Source organism: Numenius arquata, chromosome 6, assembly GCF_964106895.1.
Source record: "Numenius arquata chromosome 6, bNumArq3.hap1.1, whole genome shotgun sequence".
NCBI classification, from domain to species: domain Eukaryota; kingdom Metazoa; phylum Chordata; class Aves; order Charadriiformes; family Scolopacidae; genus Numenius; species Numenius arquata.
In genome coordinates this window covers 44,714,321-44,735,774 of record NC_133581.1, presented here as the reverse complement: position 1 = coordinate 44,735,774, position 21,454 = coordinate 44,714,321, and the positions used below count along the sequence as shown (strand labels likewise).

The window sequence follows — 21,454 nt, the reverse complement described above, 5'->3', positions numbered from 1 at the left end:
AGGGGATGCATGTGCTTTGGTAGTCTGGCCCATTTGAGAAGGCAAAAGTCACTCCAACTAGCAGTTCAGGAGAAGGAGCTACTAACAGGGTGAAAGTACATGAGGAGTTTGGATTTTGAAAATCCAAATCTCTGTCTTTCCTCTTTCATATCCATCTATATTTAAAATGCAGGCAGGAGGGATTGTGTGTGTGCGGGTTATGTGAGCAATACATATTGGAGACAAAGATCGAATTTACACTGCAGTGCTGACGGTTAAATTGTGAATTTGCAGCCCATTACTTTGTAAGCTATTTCAAAGCACGTTAGCACTCAGTTGGTAGAAATTCCTGTTCAGTTCCTAATTAGAGCACACAATCAGCTCTGCGACTCTGGTGTCTCGTTCCCTGAGCCGATGCCCTCAGCTGCTCATCTTCTTTCCCTACCATGACTACAGGAGCCCGTGGCATTGTCTCTCTCCTTGGAAGGTTATCTTCTGTCACTCTCCCAACACCACAAGTGTCTCTCTACACCTTGCAGTGCAGCCACGAGTCTGGGTCATTATTCCCCTTTGTGAAAGAATTTATGAATAGATTTGCTGTTAATTTTGCTTCAGGGCCTGGTGTCAGGGACAAGAATGTGCCGGAGTCAAACATCAGAGTTGTTAATCTTAATAGGCTTTTGATAAATCTGTGATAGTTTTGCTTACGTAGAAGCAGAGACTCATGCAAGAGAGGTACAGTATGCTTCCTAAGTTCAAGAGCAACATACAAATCCCAATGATTAGTATTTATATGGACTCGTCCCTGAAATAGCAACATTTGGTATAAATGGGCAATCATACTGAACAGCTTTCTGTAGATAACAGTAAAGGAGACAGAGGACAGATGAAGAAATGGTTGGAATGTCATATCAGCCCAAACACTGTGATAAATAACCCATGCTGTTGTCAGGAAAAGGCAGAGGATCAGAGATTTTTGAACCCATTAAATTTACAAATATTCTGTCCTTGTCATTGTTTTTATCATCCTGGAATGCTCACGTGCAACTTAGCTCTGTGTGCTGCTTTCCGCCTTCCACCAAGCATCATCCTTACTTCACATAAAATATTCTATTTTCAAATTTTTCGTTACAAGAAAAGTAAATTGTAAATTCAAGCACTCAAAAGTTATGATGAACAAAAAGACTCCTTAGAAACTTTGGCAGCTTTGATCAAAAGGGGTAACACTCCTGCTGCTGGTGATTGTTAATAATTCACAAACAAGATTTAAAGTGAATATAATGTAAAGGAAAATTGCTATTGCTAGAAGCTCTAAGCTGTTGTAGCTTTGATGATGCTCCTTGCTGACACTGAGTGGTGCAATTACCACATGCTGATAGAGGAGAGCTGCAATTACCACATTTTCTGAGTCAACTGCTGAGATTTTATTTTTAGTTGTCATTGGTATTTATTTATGTGCTTATTGTAGGCAAATTCTATAAGGTGCTTCCCCAATATTTGTAACAGAATACAGGGATAGACCTAGATTTTTATCTCCCCCCCCCACCCCAAATAAAAAAAAAAAAAAAAAAAGGCACTTTGCATGAAATCCCTCCTGTGAGCATAAGTCTGTGCTTCCAACTTAGCTGAAATCACTCTGGGAGTCAGTGGGGGGCTCTGTGTAAGAAAAATAGTGGCAGGGAGTCCTGGAGGTCCTGAGAAATTTTGTATGAAATCATTTTGCCCTTTATTGTGGATGATGTTCATTTGTTTATTTTTGTAAGCCCAGTGGTAAAAGTGTGGATAATCAATTAACCTTTTTGTCCTAGATTTACCAAGAAACCAGTGCTGTTTGGGGGGACCAAAACACATTATTACCATTTAATAGCGTGATTGCGGTGTTTGGCAGGGTAGAAAGCAGCTTGAGTGGCTGCTCATACACCTATGCATGTATTCTTATGAGTCATTTTGACTGCTTGTGATTATTGGGTTTTTTCAGTCTTGCTTTTCTGATAGAAATATTATAAGATTGGCCTGAGTCCAGGAGCAAATTGTTTGGAACATTTGTTGCTAAAATGGGTTCATCTGTTTTCAAGAATAAGCAACAGGAAGGAGAACACATTTTCACCTTTTCATCAAAATGGTGTCTGAACCTTGGGTTTGGAGGTGACTGACAACAGAGTCTAGGCACATAGCTTGTTTGCCCAGAGAGTGTGTCATGGAGTGTGCAGATAAGGTCTAGGAAGGAGCTGAAGGTTTCACATTTTTCATATTCATCTTATAAAAATTTGGAAAAAAAAAACCAAACCAAAAAAAACCCATCACACACAAAACCCCCAAAGCAACTACTATGCAAAAGTATTTAATATTTTTTTAAAAATCATTAAACTACATTCAGAAAATATTAGGGTTACACTAATACTGGAAAAAGAGGAAATAATGAAGCAATCTTGCGTCTGTTCCTGTAGAGATGTATATATGACAAATTCTTTCATAATATGATCAGACAGTATTTTTTAAATTTTTTTAAGACCTCGTTTTCTTCAGTGTTAGTATTTGTCAGTGCAATGTGAGGCTGTGAACAGTCTGAGATCCAAAGCATCCCACCTCGTTGGCTGTAGTTGCTGGATGGCCTCCAGCAGTCAGGGCTCAGCTCAGCAACCCCTGTGAGAAAGGACAGGCTTTAGTCCTTGGTCACTGGTGCCACACCTGGGTAACATGAGATGTCCCATGTCATACCACCATGGAGCTCCGCTCAGCAGTGGTTACCAGCTCTGCTACCATAGGACCCTCATCAAAAAATGTAGTTGTCTTATCAGGCCTAAGAAGAAACATAAAGATGCACGTGTTTGCTGAAGTGTCAGAAATACTATTGTGTTTTTTATTTTCATATGTGGTTGTGTGTTCGTACATATGTATGCCTTGTCAGGGACATGCCCAGGCCACTGGATGACAAGCAGACCCCAGTGGTCCTGGCTACTTTGCCCAGAACCAGCCACACGTCTTTAGAAATTGCTGGAGGAAAGTATGGTGTTCTGTCTGCCTTTGCCATTGCACACGGTACGTAGAAGGTGAGTGAACCTGATTATAGGTGGCTCTACATGTTCCAAACAAGTCCTGGATTTTCTGGAAGAGGTAGAACAACTTAGGTTGAGTAGAAAAGGTGCCAAATACAGTGGTGGTGACTTACCTCATTAACTGCATCTTGCCGATGGCCTCGCACCTTCTGAAATTTATCTTTCCATGGCTGGCCACTCATTTGTCATGTTGACAGGCAATGGCCTTCTGAGAACACTAGCTACTATTATGGGATTACTGAGGCTGAACAGAAAATGGAGAAAATAGCAAGAAATGTAAAACTGCTGGTCTGTCTCTAAACCATGTAGCTGGATAAATGGTCATTGTGAATCTGCTTGAGCATAGAAATACAACTGTTCTGTTGGTATCAAGCAACTTGATCTAGTTCAGCTTCAAAGAAGAGCCTAAAGCAAAAAAGATATATATCATTATAGGTGAGGAGGAAATGGATGTTCACAGACTGTTGACTCTCCTTGAACTGAGCATACTGACTCAGAGGAAATGTAGATGTATGGAGGGGAGCACACAGGAGGTGGGAGCCATTCCTCTACCCTGATCCAGCAACATTTTCTATTATGAAAACACACCCAACTATTTGTTTTCAGAAGATCTCAGATGCCCTATTAGTGTTTAGTGGAAACATGTCAGGGTCAAGGGTTTCCCTTGGGTGTGCTCTGAAAGAGCTTGTGAACTGTGAAATCTGAAAATCAGCAAGAAAAGTTCTTTTGGGGAAGGTGAGTTATGCGAGGAGTGTCTGTCAGGCTTAACCTACAGGAGAGGTTAAGATGAAGTTTTCTGGAAAACTTATGGATAAAGTTATCTGTGTCTTGGTTTGACAGAGTCGAGCCTTGTAAAAATTCACTCAAATCTTCACCATGTCTTATACGGATAAATTTGAATTTTCTCGTTTGAAGAAGGGCATAAATAGTGTTTCTGGTTGGGCAGAAGTAGGTTGTGGTGATAGAAACAGCCGCAAACAGAGGCAAAGCCTACATGTGAGGGTAACCCTAAAAACTGAAGGTGGTGTGGGAGATGGCAGTAAAGAGTTTTCATTATGATTGAATATTAATTAGTGACATGGCTATTAATGATGACAGTAATTAACAGAGGAAGGAAAGACTTGTCATTGTCCCGAGGGTGAGTAATCAGTCTTGGCAGGTGATAAATAATGGTTCAGCAAACTCAGCAGAAAGATAATCTGTCTGCCGCAGGACAACTGGAGAACAGCTATAAAATCTTCCAGGCTCTTGGCAACATTCAGGAATTACTTCATGTTTTCAACAGAGACAAATTAAAATCCCCGATCTCGAGTGCTGCTTATATTCTGGAGTGGCTGGGCTGATCACAGGAGTTCTGGTTGAGTCGGTGCCTTCAGTTTACTCACCCCTCGAAATCTTTCTTTTTTAATCTTAATAGCAGGGGAAAGAAAGATGCGGGAATGCTTTATTTCAGCATTACTTGCATTTTTCATTGTAGTTTGATGAAAATTGAATAGATTCCTCAAAAGAGGTGTAGAGCTGGGGACATGATCATACTGTGTAAAAATGGAGTGGGACTGAATCCTGCATTAAGTATTCCTGTATATCTGGAGAGGGATTGTGCAGAAGGCACTTCACCTCCCTTGAGCAAAGCAATGCACTACTCTAGATGATTTTCAGATACCAGCTGTCACGTCACTTGGCAATACCATGCCTAAGAGATTATGGCAAGCCTGTAATCTGAGACCAAAATCAGGAGAAATGGTGGACTTTTTAGTTTGGGGGATGAACAAAAAAAATGAGAAATATTCTGGTTTAGCTTGAACAAAGACAGCATTTTGTGAGGTTTGATTTTGTTTCTAACAATACAGAAGCAGTTCAGTTTGAGTCTTCTTGAATGGCTTTCTAACCTCAAATGTTTTGTCCTATCTTTAGGATATTTTTGTTTTGTAAAAGGCAAAAGGGAACATCCATGTTTATAAAATAGAATATTTTATTAACAAACTTGCCAAAACAGTATTTACTGGCTCTGGACATTTTCCCTATATGTTATTCAGCTGGCACTGTTCACTAAAGGTGTTCTCATCTGGCAGGTAGTTTTGGATCCCTCAGACATCTTTTTCTGAATAAATTCACTATTCTCAAAAAAATAATGTGACTTGAGGATGCACCTGGTAACCTGGTTTCAATAGAGACAGGAAAGTGCTCGCACCATTGCCAGAGGCATTGGTTAGATGTTCTGCAAGGTACTGCCTGCAGTTCTGGTGACCCCAGTGCAAAGAAATGGAATTTAAATTTGAAAAGTTGCTGAATGGTAAAGTAGAGGGAGAGACCATTTCAAGAGGAGATTAAAAGAGTTTGGTTGGGTGGGTGAAATGGAGGTAGGGAGGCAATGTGTCAACCCTGTGTAGAAACACTTAGGAGGAACTATCAAGGATGAATAATTCTTTCCGTTAAATTATAATACAGGTATGATATCAAATGCATACAAACTGCATAATAAACTTAGGCTGGGAAGTTACAAAAAGAGTTCTATCTATTAAAAAAAAAAAAAAGCATTCTGGAATAACTTTCCAAGTAGGATAGTGGCAGTTTAAACTGCTCTTAGGTGGAGTTGGGAGGTATGGAGAGTGACTGCAGAGCTGAGAGTACCAGCTTGTGAGATCGGTGCTTTAGTATCTGGTTTGTTGATACCTACAGGGCAGACTGAGACAATGCCCAGCTGCTGCTTGTTGGTCACATCTGTTTGCCCAGTATTTAAGTGAAAGCAGATGCTTCCCTGATCTTCAGGAGCTCTGTGGATTGCCTGTTGGGGACAAGTAAATTCTTTCACCTGTCTTGGGTGGAGGAAGCGGAGGGTCAGGTCCATATTCCTCCTTGCCACTGAAGCCTGCCTGGAGAGGGCTTTCTGGTGCTCCTTGTGGAGTTGTGGGTTAACTTGCATTGTCAGGGGGAGGACGAGCTGCTGTCCCCTTCTGCGTGGGGTAGAACCCACATTTCTAGTGGGAATTTCACCTGTATGGGAGAGTCACTCACACCTGAAGATAATGCAGGGACCTGGGACACTATCAGTGCCTGTTACCTCTCTCTCTGTGGCACATTGTACTTGTGACTCCTGGCCTTCATTGTATTTAAAGTTTGTGAGGATGTGGGGATGCTCTGGGCCTGTAGAAAGCAAAATGTTCTTCAGACCTTTTCTGGAACAGGCATCATGTGGCTTATGCAGTTTCTTAAAGTACCCACCATGTCTGAACTCAGAAGTGTTCCATGCAAATAAGGTCCTCTGGGGTTTGTTTAGTATGTCTGAACCATATGGTTGATCAGTTCCTTCTTGTATGCTGTCTTCAACTGTTATCTCACAAAGTGTAGCATGAAGTATTACTGGGGCTATTAGCCTACTGTGTATGAATGCAAATATTTCTCAACAAATTGACCGTATGCTGGGAAGGGCTTGGTGTTAGGTCTGCTTCCAGACACGGCATCATTACGTTGTGCCGCAAGCTGCCATGACTTGGCATGGACTTGCTAAATTGCCTCCAAGTGCCTTTGCTGATTGACTTTGACTTTGGACAAGTCATGTTAGCTGACTTGTACACACCATTATGTTTCATTTTAAGCTTAAGTTTCTGAACATGGGGTTTAACTAAATTTTGCTGCCCTGTCATGCTGTATTTTGTTAAAAGGCCTTAGCTTCTACTGAGCAGCAACAAGTTTTATACTTCTGTGATTTCCATGTGAGCAACAGAGAGGTTGTATACACGCAGAGGATCAATCCTGCAGATCTTTATGCTATTTATAAGCGTGACATAAGCAAGACTTTCCTCTGTCTTTTTTGGACTGATAACTCGGTTCTGTACTTTTAGATTATTGCCTCTGACATTAACAGGGGCAAGGTGACAGTAAATGCTCCTTCATCTCCTTGCCAGCTAGTGCCTGCAGAAACATAACTCCCTGTATGCTGAGGGGAGAGAGAAGCAGCTGTGAGAAAGTTACATGGAACCATTAGAGTAATATCTGAGTTAAAGCATATCAAGGCTCCTATCACACAGAATCCTTCTTGGGAGTTAGGACCTGTCAATAACTATATAATTAGAGTGTGACACAAGAAGGAAAAACATTCTGAAACCTCAGAGGAATTAAAAATGAAAAGGGAATAAAATTCACATCAGTTATATCGTATCTATCTCAAGGTTACTTCTTTTTAGGGCGCTCAGACCCTGTGGTCTCAGTGTTTAATGCTTTCTTCACTTTTTTTTTTTTAAGGTGCTGATATTGTGCAGTGGCTTATGAAGAACCTCAGCATTGAGGATCCAGGTAAGGTGACCGTGACCACAGCTGGGGAGGAGCAGCTACTCCATCTGTATTGTGTGTGCCATTAGACAGTAGATACTATTTTGCTGTGGTCTAAAACGCTGGTAGAACCACAAGGTTGATTTAAGCATTGGAAGGAAGGAGGAGGGAAGGAGATAGAAATCAACACCTTAATTAAGTCTAATGCCTTACACTGCAACAGAGAGAGCACTTTGTAGGAGTCTTAACCTGTCTGTGAAATTGTTGCTCCCTAACAAAGCCTCATTGATTTTAAGGTTGTTCCCAGACTTAGAAAAGAAGTTGGTAGAGGTGTGTGGTTAAGCAGGCAAAGGCAGTGACAGGTTTTCATTATGTGGAGAAAGGTAGCCATGACTTACAGGACATACTGGCCAAGGATGACACAGACACCATTGTGGGATCAGATGATGGCTTCTAGTTTGTCGCAGCAGATAGATAAATGGATAATCAGCCATAAATGGTGATCAGTGTATGGGTCCAGTTCAAATAGTTCACTCTTCAGTGAAACCAAAATTATTTTGACACAGTTAAGAACTATTGGGAAAAGAAAGACTGGGGAAAAAAAAGGAAAGATCTGCAGGTCCAGAAGTTTCTTTTCCATTTCTGAAATGGGAAAAGATCCAGCATCTTTCCTCCCGGTTTGTTTCTGCTGTCTACTGTAACCATGTAAAAGCAGAGATAGAGGCAGTGTTGTCTCACCCAGGGCATCTCTATACACACATCCCTTCTCATGAGTCCAGTCAAGTCCCAAATACGAATTTCAGCTACAGACAGTAGCTTTATTATCCTCCTGGGGGTACATGAGCAGCTGATGTGTATTTTGCAACTCTGAGAAAGTTGATGCAGCTTTTCACAGCTGACATGGGCTGCAAAATCTGTGCAGATGTACCTCTGCGGTGGTGCAGCCTGCCCTGACGGTTGTTGGATACACGCTCCCCTTTACCTCAGCACCATTTCTTCTAACAAATGGCAGTGCTGCAGTGTCAGGATTTGTCATTATGAGTAAACATCCTGCTAATGAGCTGGTGTTGCATGTGTTTGTTGGATTTGATGGAGGCAAGTGGGGTTCACTGATGGAACAGGCTTCTGTCAGCTGTCACCTGTGGTGGATAATGTGCTTTGAATTGAATTTCAGACTCTAGAGCTGAACTAGCATGTGACATTTTGCAAACATAAAACCAGCAGGTTAAACACTTGAGCAGTGTTTCATCTGTACTGTGAGGCTGATTTCTCCTCTCCTGCTTTGTGTGGTTTGGTTGGGAGGTTTCAGGATGCAGTATGGGTACAGAGAGACACGTGTGCTCCAAGTCTTCACGCGAGTCATCGCCAGGGCTGCTGCTGAAAGCAGAAGAGTCTGCTGTGCGTGTCTTCCTGACGTATCCCTGCTGTTTTCTCTCTTTCACAGGGGAAGCAATACACTTGGGAAGTCTTATCGCTGCACAGGGATATGTCTTTCCGATCTCAGACCATGTCCTTACCCTGAAAGATGATGGGACATTCTATCGTTTCCAGGTTGGTGAGCCCTCTGCCTTCCTTGTGGCCCCTTCTACTGTCCCTGCAATAATACTGCTGGAATCACCCGCTTTTTGTCGCTAAGCACCCATTAGGTCTATGAAGACAGGGATTGAGGCTATCTTGGTAGAGGCCTTATCCCTTCATAGAGATCTACTTTTTTTCTACTTTCCGACACAGTTTTTACATAAATGAACTGATAGGTCCTGTGATTATTTTTGATATGTGATTTCAACACTGTTGTAGTCGGAGTTGAACAAAACCAGGAGAAAGAAAATTACTTTCATTTTCCAACCATGGCACAGAATTGGGTAGCCACCCTCCTGTGCAAAATGGACGAGGGCAAACTTTGGAGTTGGACATTCGAGCTCTGGCATAGCAGAAAATTCAAGTTTTTTATCCTCTTTTTGCTACAGATTGAAGCTTGCCCCCTCCCACACCAGGCTTTGGCTCTTTTACAGACGATTTGTAACCTTGGCAGTCATCTGTATCCCTCAGTGTCCCTGTGCCTCCAGATGTGAGGAATTTTTAAAGCATCCTGCACTTGAGTTCCATGCCCTTTCCAAAAACTGCTTCTATCAACCTTCTAGATAACTGGGTCTTTGTGCTGCAACAACTCCTTTTGGGCAGATTGTATAACTTTAGAAGAAGGAATAAGTTCAAACCTGGAATCCTACTGCCTAATCCTGCTGGTTGAATTTGTGTTTTTCTGTTACACCATCCCAGCCAGCTCCCTTATCTTTCCTGTGACCTCTCTTCTGTTCATCCCCCTGTTTCTCCTTTACATTTGTTTTCTCGTATTTAGTTGGTATTGAAAAGCCTGTTGACCTCTTTGCATCTGGTGTTGCAGCTGCTTGTGCTCACTGTCCTACAGCTGATGTGGTATTGTATTATCACATGAGACCAACGGCACGGTGAACAAAGAAGCCCGGGAGATCACAGACCTCCCCTTCTCTCTCCCCATCTTCTGGTTACCTGGCATCATTCAGGCTAAGATTTTTCATGACAGTTCCCTTGCTTTTCTGAAAGTCCCATTCCTCCTGTCATGCAAAACTTGACAGAAGCAGGGGTCATACTGATTGTCCATTTAGTTTGTATTTCTGTCTATATTAAAAGAATGGCACTGTAAGAAGTTGTCCTATGCAGCTCCTAGGAGCTAGATTTCAAAAGCAGAGTATAATATAATTTCTTTTTGGTATTTTAAGCCTGTGTAAACCACATCATCAAATTGTCTTGACTGCTTATTGGCTTTTCTTTCCCATATCTTTTCCTACAACTTTTGCTTATTCTTTGCCTGTTTTCATTTCCTACAACAGTTCTCCTCAGCCTTTTTCTGTAAAAATAACCTGATAGAATAATTTTTCTTTTCCATTACTCTCTTCTTGCCACTTTCTACCTCAACATCAGTCCATCTTTTGAACAGTAGCTCATCATGTTGTGAAGTTCATAAGATATATATCAGTGAGGAGCATTGAACCCTGTATCGTTTGATCCCTCCATGTTTTCTCACTATGCTTTGGTGCAAGGAATAGTCTTTGTGTGTGTGACGTCCTGTGCCCATTTGTGTCATTACATCAGTAACACAAAACCACATTTTGTAATTTGTGTGATCACAGGGACATTATTTTTCATTCATGTTAAAACTGAAATTCAGCCATGTGTAGGTAATATCTTGTAATTAATTGTAGCAACTGCAGTATGCAGACCTGGATAGAAAACAAAAGCAGTAAGCTTAGCAGGACTTCTGCTTTCGGAACAACTCTAATCAGCTGAATTTTGACCTCTGCCATCTGTTATATTTAAAAAGTAAATTGTTTTATAGGCTGCCAACCAACCTGGTAGCGGCTCCAAAAAAGCAAGTGGTGTGTAGCATATCTAAAATGCCATGAGGTTTCTCATGCTCCTAAAAAAAAAATAAAAAAAAAAAACAAACCAATTCTGGGTGACTGTGAATTCCTGGCAAAAGAGGAAGTTCTGGGGTAGATGGTAAGAGGTCCACATTCAGATGAGTTGGCAACAGTGTCTAAAATGTCATCAGGATAATGGACATCCTCCTCAAGAGATGCTTGTATTACAGCATCTCTATTTACCTGCAGTGAGGAACACTAAAGGTGATACCTTCCTGGAAAAGCTTCCTTACATTTACTGAGATCTATGGCAGTGTTTCCCCTCAGGGCAGAGACTGGGCCATAGAATTTGTGGTTCTTCTTTTTGTACTTGTAATGTTTTTCTGTATCTGAATTGTTTTTCATCTCTTAAATTACAAAAATGTGTATGTTTTTTCTTAGGCACCATACTTTTGGCCTTCAAACTGCTGGGAGCCAGAAAACACAGATTATGGTGAGAGTATAATTACTTCATTGTAGAAAGTTAGTACAGAAAGTTTGTGATGGAAAAAAATTGTCTGTAAAATAATTACTGTTGGCCATCTAAAGCCTTCATCAGCAAAATTTCTTGTCAGACTGCAGCATCAGAGGCAGACTTGTGCCCTTCTCAAATACATGAAGCAAAATCCCAGGTGTCTCAAGCCCGTGGAGCTGTAGCCATCGAGTTCAGTGGGGCCAGGGTTTTACCTACCGTTACCTTCATTCTCCCATAGCTCTGTTCATTTCAGCAGGATTTATGGCAAGCAGAATACTGCTCCCTGGGAATCTTAAATAATACCAGTGTTGCTTTTGTGGGAGAATGTACTCTGATCTGTAGTTGAATCTGATATGTTGATCAATAAAGACTTACCTCATCTGGGCACTCATCTGGCTGATCAATAAACCAGTATATAACTGACAGCAACCTATAGTTAAAGTTCTTTGATATATGACATCGGACTTATTTTTCCCATTTTTTTTAAATTACCAGCTGACAGCTGGCAAAAAAGAGAAGACTGAGCATGGTCTATGAGTTAATAAACTGCAACATGGTGTGTTAAACATGTGAGTGCCTGCAGACAGTGATAATACATAAAGAAAATATGTCAGTGTTGTTATCTTTAGCTGTCTGCCTGCAATGTTGCTGTCTCTTCCAGAACTGCACTTCTTTCACAGTTAAAGGATAAAATCAATTGTTGCATCCTGGTGTGGCATTGGAAGAGGAAGCGAATCCCTGTGTGTGCTCATAAAGCAGGAGCTTCTGGAAGTGCTTCTTTTGAAATATCTCATAATCTAAGATCAGTTTAGAACTCCTCCCTGAATAATCAGGGTTGTGTTGTTTTGTTTTTTTCTTTCCCCAGCAATAATTATTCATCATTATGGATTCTGGAAATCATTTGCTGGGGTGGAGAAGTAGCCTGCAATGGTGTCTGTCATATGATAGTTCATTTGCAGCCCTCATCTGCGGGGAAGCTAGCATAGACTTATGTGCTTGTCCCAGTGAGGGAACTGCTTAGGAGAAAACATGATGCTATTCATTATATGCAAAATAATTTCCAGATTTTATGGGCACCATATATAACCCTGAACCGTGCCAGATGTGTGTTCTGTAAATATCAGAATAACAACCTGAAGAGGGAAGTTCTGTTTCTTCCTATAGTACCTGATAAATAACTGGTTTTGCAGTCAAATTGTTGTGCAAGAGCGCTGAGTGGAACAGTACACCTCAAAATAAAGCCCTATGTGAGCTGACCCACAGCTGGACAAGCTGCAACTGCATTAGCTCTGAGCCCTGTAGTTGACAGATTTTCATCTGCCCCAGAAATCTCTAACATATGCTTATAATCAGTCTCTGCATATCAGAGGTCTGTACAGATGGAGTTCTTCCCAGGAATTAATCCCAAACTAGCAGTAGACCCAAATAAAACTGAAATCCCAGCAGCTCTTCATACTTTCTCTATTTGCATGGATCCGCTCACAGGACAGGAACTAACTTGCTAATGGCAGGTCACTGCCTCGCATGAAGAAATACTGTGCGATGACTGACTCTCGCTTTATTTGGTGTTGTAAATGGCTTACAGATGAAACTGCTCTTGAGATGTATAAATATACATATACGTGAACTGATAGGCTCTGGTTACCATGCGTTATGTGAAGGTTAGAATTACAAGAATAGCACAGAGTATAATTATAAGAGTAGCATGTTTTTTTATGTATATTTTTAAATAGAAGAATAGGTTTTCAATGGCAAACATCTATGAAGGTGTCAGAAAATTGTATTTATCAGGAAACCAAAACCCCATGGTTTTCAACGAAAAGCCAAATTTTTCATAAAAAGATTTCTTGCAGTTTTATGTTGATGATGCTTTGCCTCCTGCTTGGCTCCAGTTTAGTGTGCTGTTGGACAATAAGTCCCTGGCCCTGCAGCATGAGAGAGGGCAAAACAGAAGGAAGCTCTAAAATTCACATCTAAATCCATGCCAAAATGAGAGCACTGGGCACCTCTCTTACCTGGTTCTGACCTGCTGTGTACCCAGGGTGTGCTGGGGACCTGGTGTTCCATCCTGTGATGGAAATGGGGTGAGCTGGCAGTCCAGCTGAGGCTTTCCCCGCAGCCAGCCTGGGACTGGTTTGGTGTCATGCACTGGGCTCATCGTGAGCCCCAGAATCCCAAACCACATCAGTTTCTGCCTATGGTGAGATGCGAGAAGGCTTTTCTTAGCAGGTTGAAACGTGTAGAGTAAGTGGATGAAGCATGTGAAAAAAATGCTCAGATCCTACTTTTAAGATCTGGCCTGCATTTCTGGTTTCATTTCAGTATCCTGATTTTCTTTTTTAATTTTTTAAACAAAAAGGGGAAGAGAAGTGCAGGGTTGCTCACTTTGGCAGGCACATTCCCAAAGTGCTAAGGGGAACAGGTTGCTAATGCTAAATCTTTTACCAGCCCCAGAAGCAATTGTGCCTTCCTCAGACATCTTGTTAGGTCCTGGCACCTACTCTCAGCACTTTTAAATGAGATGTCCCAGATGCATATGGCCTCCGAGATTACTAGTGGGTAATGTCAGCTGGGTATTCAGCCCTCTCATTCCTTGCCTCATGTTGCTTTCTGATGAGAACAAACAGTGCATGGACCACTTTTTTTTCTTTTTTAAGATCTCGTACTAATAATCTGTCTGTGGTTGTTTTCCGTTCTGTTTCTCCCTTTAGCCATCTATCTTTGCAAACGGACGATGCAGAACAAAGCCAGGCTGGAGCTGGCGGATTATGAAGCCGTAGGTACACTGCTGCTCGAGTTTAAAGCTGAGGGGCACGGGGAGAGATTTGCTTGCCAATTGAATGCTGCCAGTTTGTGCCTTGGGGTCAGCCTTCACTGTGTCTTTTTTTTTCAGTTGTCAAAATTGTGTTGAAGTTGATCTGGAGACAACATGAGGAACATGATTGGGAAATGTCCCTGGCTTTGCAGCATCTCCAATTAAAGCGTCTGCTGTACAGCCAGCCCTCCAAGATTGGGGAAATTACACAGAAGTTTACATTGGTTTCCTCTTTCCAGTTAACAGTTCCTGGTTTATATAGCAGATATTAACACACAAAAATGATGGCTTTCAGGTGCAGTTAACAGTTCCTGGTTTATACAGCAGATATTAACACACAAAACAATGGCTTTCAGGTGCATTATTGGGCAATTAAATTGCTGATGACCCATCTAGTTACAGACCTTAAAAGGAAAGTTTTCAGATATTAGAGTTGCACTGTTTTCAATATGCCACATAAAAACGATTACTCAAGCTGTTATGAAATGATTTTCCATAAAAATATCCTCAACCTTGGCTTCCGATTGTGCAGGGTTTGGGTGGAGAGGAGTGGGAAGATGGAGGCAGGAGGGGCAGAGCTGGTGTGAGTGTAATGTTCTGACCAGCTGAACTTTTCTTTCTATTATATTGACTTTTTTTTTGTTTTGTTTACTAGCTCAACAGTGTAACAGGTGAATTTCAAATGTGGAGTTTTTGTTGGAGGGGTTGTTTACGAAGTTGGTTCTCGTAAACTTCTGTGTTTATTACAATTGAAAACATTTATATTGCATATATTTTAGGGTTTTTTTTTTCCAAGTATAGACTTTTTCCTTCTTCCTTGCCTTCCACATTTTGGGACTTTTGTGCACGTGGATGTATATACATGCCATTTTGTCCTTTCAGTGAAGAGCATGCAAAAATCACCACTTACCCAGTCCACCCTGGAAATGCATCTGGAGTTCCCAAGAGTTCTAATCTTGAAGTACAGGCAAAAAGGAAGGAATATAATAATCTGCATGCACTTACATATCCTTTTGCTGAGTTTTCTCTTCTGCATATTGTTGATTTCATTATTAAAACCATTAAAATTGCTCACAGCCAACCAATTAACTGTAAGTACTCTAAAGATCTATCATAAAGCAACAAAAGGCTGTTCAGCAGCGCACACACTCCCACACACATGCAGCGGAGGCTATGGCTAAGTACTTTTGCACATCGTTGTCTACTGAGAGTAGCAGTGCTCCGGTGATGGCAAATAATTAGATCTTGGCAGCCTCTCATTTTTCTTGTGAATATTGCATTGCACAATTAGAGATTGCTTCTGCATTCGAACTTAATTAGAGACAATCAGATAAGAATGGCACCGACTCTTCCTCATCATTATGGGAACTGAAGCAGCTCCAGCAATGGAGATGTAAGCTGAGCATAAGTGAGAGAAACAGGAGTGGGAAGGAGCCCTGGGTATTTTGTACACATTTTTGGAGGTGTAGTATGAGAATGGAAACTCCAGGTCAGTGCTGATGCCTATGGAGAAGCAAAGAAAATCTCTCCCAGGCGTCTCAGGGGATGTCTTCTCATTTTTAGATTCTACTTGCAGCATTCATAGACAATCCCCAGCCCCACATTATACTGGTAGAGTAGGGGTCTTGATGATATGATTAAGCTTGCATAATTGCATTCCATTTTGTTTATAATTGACCAAACATAAGCACAATTCAAATACTGCTTCAATTGGTGATGTTTCATTGACTTCAGCATATTTATTCCAGAGGGCACATGTGAACATAATTTAAAATAAAATTAAAAAAGAGGAACCCACAAAAAATTGTTTTTGTAGATAATTACAAGTAGTTCTTCCTTGTAGCCACAGTTAAGAAAATCATCACAGTTCAGCACAGCTGTAAATCATTTGCTTAAACTGTTTTCTTCCATGTATACGGGCTGAAACTCTTACATGGACTTGGTGGTAACAGGGCCAAGCTTTATGCCTTGTGTTATACAAGACTTTAAATAGTAGGAAGGTTTCTTCTAGCATTGAAATACATGCACTTAAGTGCTTTCTTGCAATAAAGGTAATAGATATAAAAAGAACAGCAGTAGAATTACTAGTGTTCATTTCAGTGAAAATTTGCAACAGTTGAACCAGCTGTATTGGAGAAGAGCATCAGGTGAATGGTCTCCTAGGCCTCCTGGTCGGGATGGGTGTGGATATGTGACTTCGGGGTGCCATTTGAGACTGAAATTCTGGCCATGTCCCGAGTTTGACCTTGAGCTGTGATGAAGTCACATCCACCTCCAAACATTCAGATCACAGCGCTCTCTGTCATGGGTCTGGACCAGAGCTCTTACTTCAGATGTAGAGCGAGGCTGCATCTGGACCCAGTCTTTGCAGTTAGTGATGTTCATTGTTCAGACAAACAAGCTATTTCCTTTTATGAATCATCCTGGCAATCCCCAGCCTTCAGTGCTGTGCAGCTGCGTGGTGCTCTCGGCGGTGAGCAGGACTGAGCAAAGCAAGGGATGCTCAGGCTTTGCACCTTAGCAAAAGCCCAAAGAGAAGAGAGTGGTGGGGGGAGGGAGGGAGGGAAAGTGGGGATGAGAGGGAAACGTGCAGGTGGCAGCCATCTGCTATCAGAAATGAAAGTCGTCAGCTTCGCAAAGCTTCTCAGTGTTATCTTTTGGGAACAAGTCCATCACTGTTTCCATAGCAGAGCTCAGGCTGTGTTCATCACACTCCATGACTTCTCCCTGACAGGGCCTTCTTGGCTGCAGCTATGGGGGCTAGAGCCCGAAAGGAGGTTTTACAGCCTTGTTTTGCCTGCAGCATAGTTCAGCTGAAACCAACACCTACTTCCATGTCTTGAGTTTTCCAGCTTTAAAAAAAAAAAAAAAAAAAAAAAGGAATAAAATAAACAGCTGACATGCTAACTGTGCTCTTAAGCAGTAGTTATCATTACAGGGATTGATTGTTCTTACTATTTTCATCTTTTGTCAGGAAAACTTAGCAAGACTTCAGAGAGCGTTTGCAAGAAAGTGGGAATTCATCTTCATGCAAGCTGAGGCCCAAGTGAAGTGAGTAATCCTGGAGCACTAAACTGCACTAACATTTAGAGCTGTGAAGGGAGGGGATTCTGTAAAGGTAAAATTTCTCTGTCAAAGTCTTTACTGCGACCAAGCTCAGAAGGTGTTGGTGAATTTTAATCACCAGCAGACTAGAAACAATAGAGAGCCAATTCTGAACATTTGTGCCAGAATTTGAAAGATGCATATAACTATCTGTACATGGAAATGTTGCTCAGGAGCTCCTGAAACTGGATCCACCATGGGAGCTTGGGCAATTCACTTGCCTGTTCTGCTTCTACTTTTGTGTAGTGTTTTTGTTTTGTATAAATGAAAAGAACAGAACCGTAGCACCTATCTGTATTACTCTATGCTTTCAAAGTATTTCTTAATTTAAAAGTACTGCCACTTTAAAGTTATTATAAGGGTGGTATTTACAGTAGACTGGATTTGGTTTTCTCCTTTGTACCAATCCCTGGTTGACTCCATTGTACCTCTACTCTGTGCAGTCCGACTTGTGCTACTAACTTAGTGTGGAAAATGGGGTACTGCTTACATAAAACTTACTCAGATTTTGGGTTTTTCCTATTCTCTGCCCATAATTGAAATCTACTTTTTTTTTTTTTTTTTCTCATTTCCCTTTGTGAAAACGGTTTGAAGCCTCTTAATGTTTTGATTTGTTTCATTATTGCTGCAAAACGGGTATGGTCCAGGGTGCCTATACCCCTACATGTCTGTTTCATGCATGTAGTTGTCACCTATAAAATGAAAAGGTTAGTGAAGGTGGTGCATGAGAACACCAGTACTGACACTGTACCACTAGAAAGAATTTGCACTTTCAGCATTAGATGCTGAAAAGTTAAGGAACATAATTTCTTGAGGGTGTGGCTGAGGTATATGTCTCTATCTTTGATTAACTCTTTGGAATTTTGATTAATTCTTTGCTTAATAATATTGTAATTATGCACTATTTAAGTATGTAGTAATTATCCTCTAAATTACAAGGTAATTAAGGGATTTTTTTTTTTCCTGACCAGAATGCCAGTGTTCTGTTTGGAAGAGAAAATTAGAAGTTATGATAGCAATTGTACTTTTAGTTTATTGCCAAGGTAAAAAAAACAAAACAAAACCCAACCTTAAGTCAAAACAAGATTCTGCATTCCGTCTACAGCATACAGTTATTATCTAATAAAAAATGTAAATATCAGATTCTTTATGTGAACACTGTTGCTTATTCATATTTTCTCCATTATGTTTTCTTTGAAACGTAAGCATGGACTGGCCACTATCAACTTTTTTTGCTGGCTAGTTTCAGCTTCTTGGTTCCCAGTTTATGTGGTGGTTCAGTCTTCAGTTTTCCAACAAGGCAGGGCTGGAACTCACAGGATGATTCACAGCCCTGAATGATCTAGAAAGGAAAACCAAACAAAAATACCCAAAAACATTCCTTCTGCTTATCAAGTTCTGCTTCACCTTCCGTGTCTTCATTTGCACACACAATTTCCATTGCTCTTCCAACATGACTCAAAAACTGCAGCCACAGAGCATCTAAATATGTTTCCGCCACCAGGTAAAAAAGCAGAGGTTAAAATAAATTTCCTACCTTAATAGGAAAATCTCTTTTGACACATTGGAGCAAACATCAGTGATATTTTGTTCATGGCACATGGCCTTGCAAGTGGGACTGTGACATTTATGTACAAAAAAGTGTATTTCTGAATTTTTTTGTCATGGGGTTAAAACCCCAGCTAGGAACTGGAACAAAGAAGAAAGCATTATTTGTATGTTGGCTCATATGTCTACGCTTTTGTTTTCAGAATCGACAGGAAAAAGGATAAAACAGAAAGAAAGATTTTGGACAGCCAGGAAAGAGCATTCTGGGATGTGCACAGGCCTGTGGTAAAGCTCTTTTTTTAATGATGAGACTTTCCAGGTTTTGACAGGAAAGTTTTAATACTAGTAAACACCATGCTGTTTATTGCATAAAGGCATTACCTTCAAAGTCACCACGTGGATTTTGCTCGCAGTTCAAAATGAGCCCAGTGTCTGCAAGGTTATTTTAGACATTCTAGGCGTGTGAATGCATGGAACTATTGATTAGGAAATATACGATAAATGTGAAATTTTGAAGATTATTTACTGTGCATACGAAAGAAAAGCAGCTTACCCAGTTTAGCTCAGACTTCCTACAAAAAGCTCTCCTCTTAGCTGAGAGATTTTGTTTTGGTGGCAAAGTTATGGATTTGACGCTGAGATGCCGACTTTGGGTATATCCACTCTCTTGTTTAGCAAGCATAATTGAGGGGACATAAACTTCAGGAAAGAGTTTTGGACAAGATCTAATTGTGTGCTTTAGAAAGGTAAGGTAGCGTGTGGATTGTAAATGGACGAGTAATACACTTACCATCTTTTTTCAGCCAGGCTGCGTGAACACCACAGAAATGGACATTAGAAAGTGTCGTCGTATGAAAAACCCACAGAAGGTGAAAAAGGTCAGTTTGAGTTTCTGGTTTTGTTTTGTTTTGTATTTTTTCCAAAGACAAATCATGCTTGACACCTACAGCAGATCAGAGTTTCCCAATAGGAACAAAAAAAACGTGTTTTGCAAATACCAATTCTGTTTTGTTCAAATCTGTGAATTTAATATTCCTGTTTTACCAGCAGAGGGGCATGGGCTGGGTGACTGGTATAGCTGAGAAGGGCACTAAGGAGCTCTGTGCCACAGTTGTCTACTGGCTCTGCGCTCCCATAAAATTAAAAGCAGTTGGCAAAAGTACCTAGATCCCATTTTCAGAAATTATTTGGGCACATTTATCAGAGCTGTTTACTTGTCTTAATCATTTCAAAGGCTGGATCATTAGCAACTTGCGTGTCTTTGACTTCCAGCAAGTTTTAGCTCTTCTGTGTACATATTAGTTTTGGAGGTGACACCAGACTCCTGAACTTCCATTGGAAGTTAAATTGCGCTAGAGCTATTCACACATTTCTTATTAATGTTAAATAAAAACCAAAAGCACTGAATGAAAGGGTAACTGATACTGCTTTCAGTGCACATCTCTGTCCTAAAAATGGATGGCTACAAGTCAATCTGCAGGTTTTAGTTTTGAGGGGTTCATTTGAACTTGACCCATTGATACCTGATTAAGCTCTTTCTTCAATTTGTGGTTTTACAGCAAGACATTAAACCAAGCAGAAGAAAATGACATAGGATTAGGTTCTTGTCTTTTCTTTCTCTGCTTGGTTCACCACAATGACCATTCCCAGTGTTCATCCTGTGAGCCTTGACACATACAGCCCTCAGAGCTCCTAAAAATTATCAACTGCATTTTAACATTTAAAATAAACCCTTTTCCGAACATGCCTGCAGACTTTCCAAATGCAGGCACCTGCAAGCACAGTCTGATCTGTAAATTTTGCTCCAGGCTGAATGATTATTGACCTGTGTGGATATAAACAGTAGGAAATTGCTGGCTTGTTACCATACTGTTTTGCATACTGCACTTTTCCTCATTGTGTAACAGAGAAAAATGCCATAATCTCTTCTGTTTATTTATTGGTTCTCCACAGTCAGTATACGGGGTTACAGAGGAGTCTCAGCCCCAAAGCCCTGTACACATGCCCTCCCAACCTGTACGTAAAACTACAAAAGAAGATTTCCGAAAACAAGTAAGTTGATGGCTATACAGCAACTCTTCTGAGAACTGTTACCTTGGGGAAACAACCCCACATATAAAGTTATGGAGATATCAGCAAAACCAATTCTATGCGTTACCTGTCCTTGATCCTCACATACTTCATGTAAAGTAGTAAGTATGCAAAGATATATTTATATATTAGTTGAGCAGTGCAGTTGTATGATGATACGTATTATGGGTAATACTGACCTTTGAATCTAGTATTACTCTCTCTGTGGACCAGTAGACAGATTAGTTTCCAGATCACTGAGGATATCTGAAGAGTGGGCAGTGACAAAGGCTAGGGAAGAAGCCAACATACTGGGGCACAGGTTGGGGATGGGCAGTGAGGAAGGGCATCGTTTGGTGCATGACTGTTAGACTGTACAGTCAGAGCTTTTAGGGAACTGGGAAAAAGTTACTTGCAGCATCACTCCAAGGAATGGCCAACCCACTTGCACATCTTTGCCCGGGCACAGGGAGCTCTCCCTCAAAATTCCTTTGCTGCCACAAGCAGCACTCACTGAAGTACAGGCAGGAATCTCTAGGTTAGCATTTTAGTAAAGGCAGCTTTAAACATGTTTCTTAGGGAGCTGATTTTAGGGTGGTCTTCTGAACTAAACCTGAACACTGAATTTCTTGAGCTTTTTTCCATCACAGGCTGATGGATACTGTAAAGTACTTATGAGTACAAAGGCTGCAGACTGCTG

The 21,454-nt window shown here is 40.9% G+C and overlaps 1 protein-coding gene across 1 annotated transcript in view; it reads left to right on the top strand.

The window, feature by feature from the left end:
* The window catches only part of RGS6 (regulator of G protein signaling 6), a 278,796-nt gene that overhangs the window by 200,538 nt on the left and 56,804 nt on the right, over nucleotides 1–21,454 (top strand). Inside the window, exons 4-11 of the mRNA XM_074149708.1 lie at nucleotides 7,278–7,328; nucleotides 8,749–8,855; nucleotides 11,144–11,195; nucleotides 13,928–13,992; nucleotides 17,006–17,082; nucleotides 18,888–18,969; nucleotides 19,488–19,562; nucleotides 20,638–20,736. Coding sequence (XP_074005809.1) covers nucleotides 7,278–7,328; nucleotides 8,749–8,855; nucleotides 11,144–11,195; nucleotides 13,928–13,992; nucleotides 17,006–17,082; nucleotides 18,888–18,969; nucleotides 19,488–19,562; nucleotides 20,638–20,736 — 608 coding nt within the window. The remainder of the gene's footprint in view (nucleotides 1–7,277; nucleotides 7,329–8,748; nucleotides 8,856–11,143; nucleotides 11,196–13,927; nucleotides 13,993–17,005; nucleotides 17,083–18,887; nucleotides 18,970–19,487; nucleotides 19,563–20,637; nucleotides 20,737–21,454) is intronic.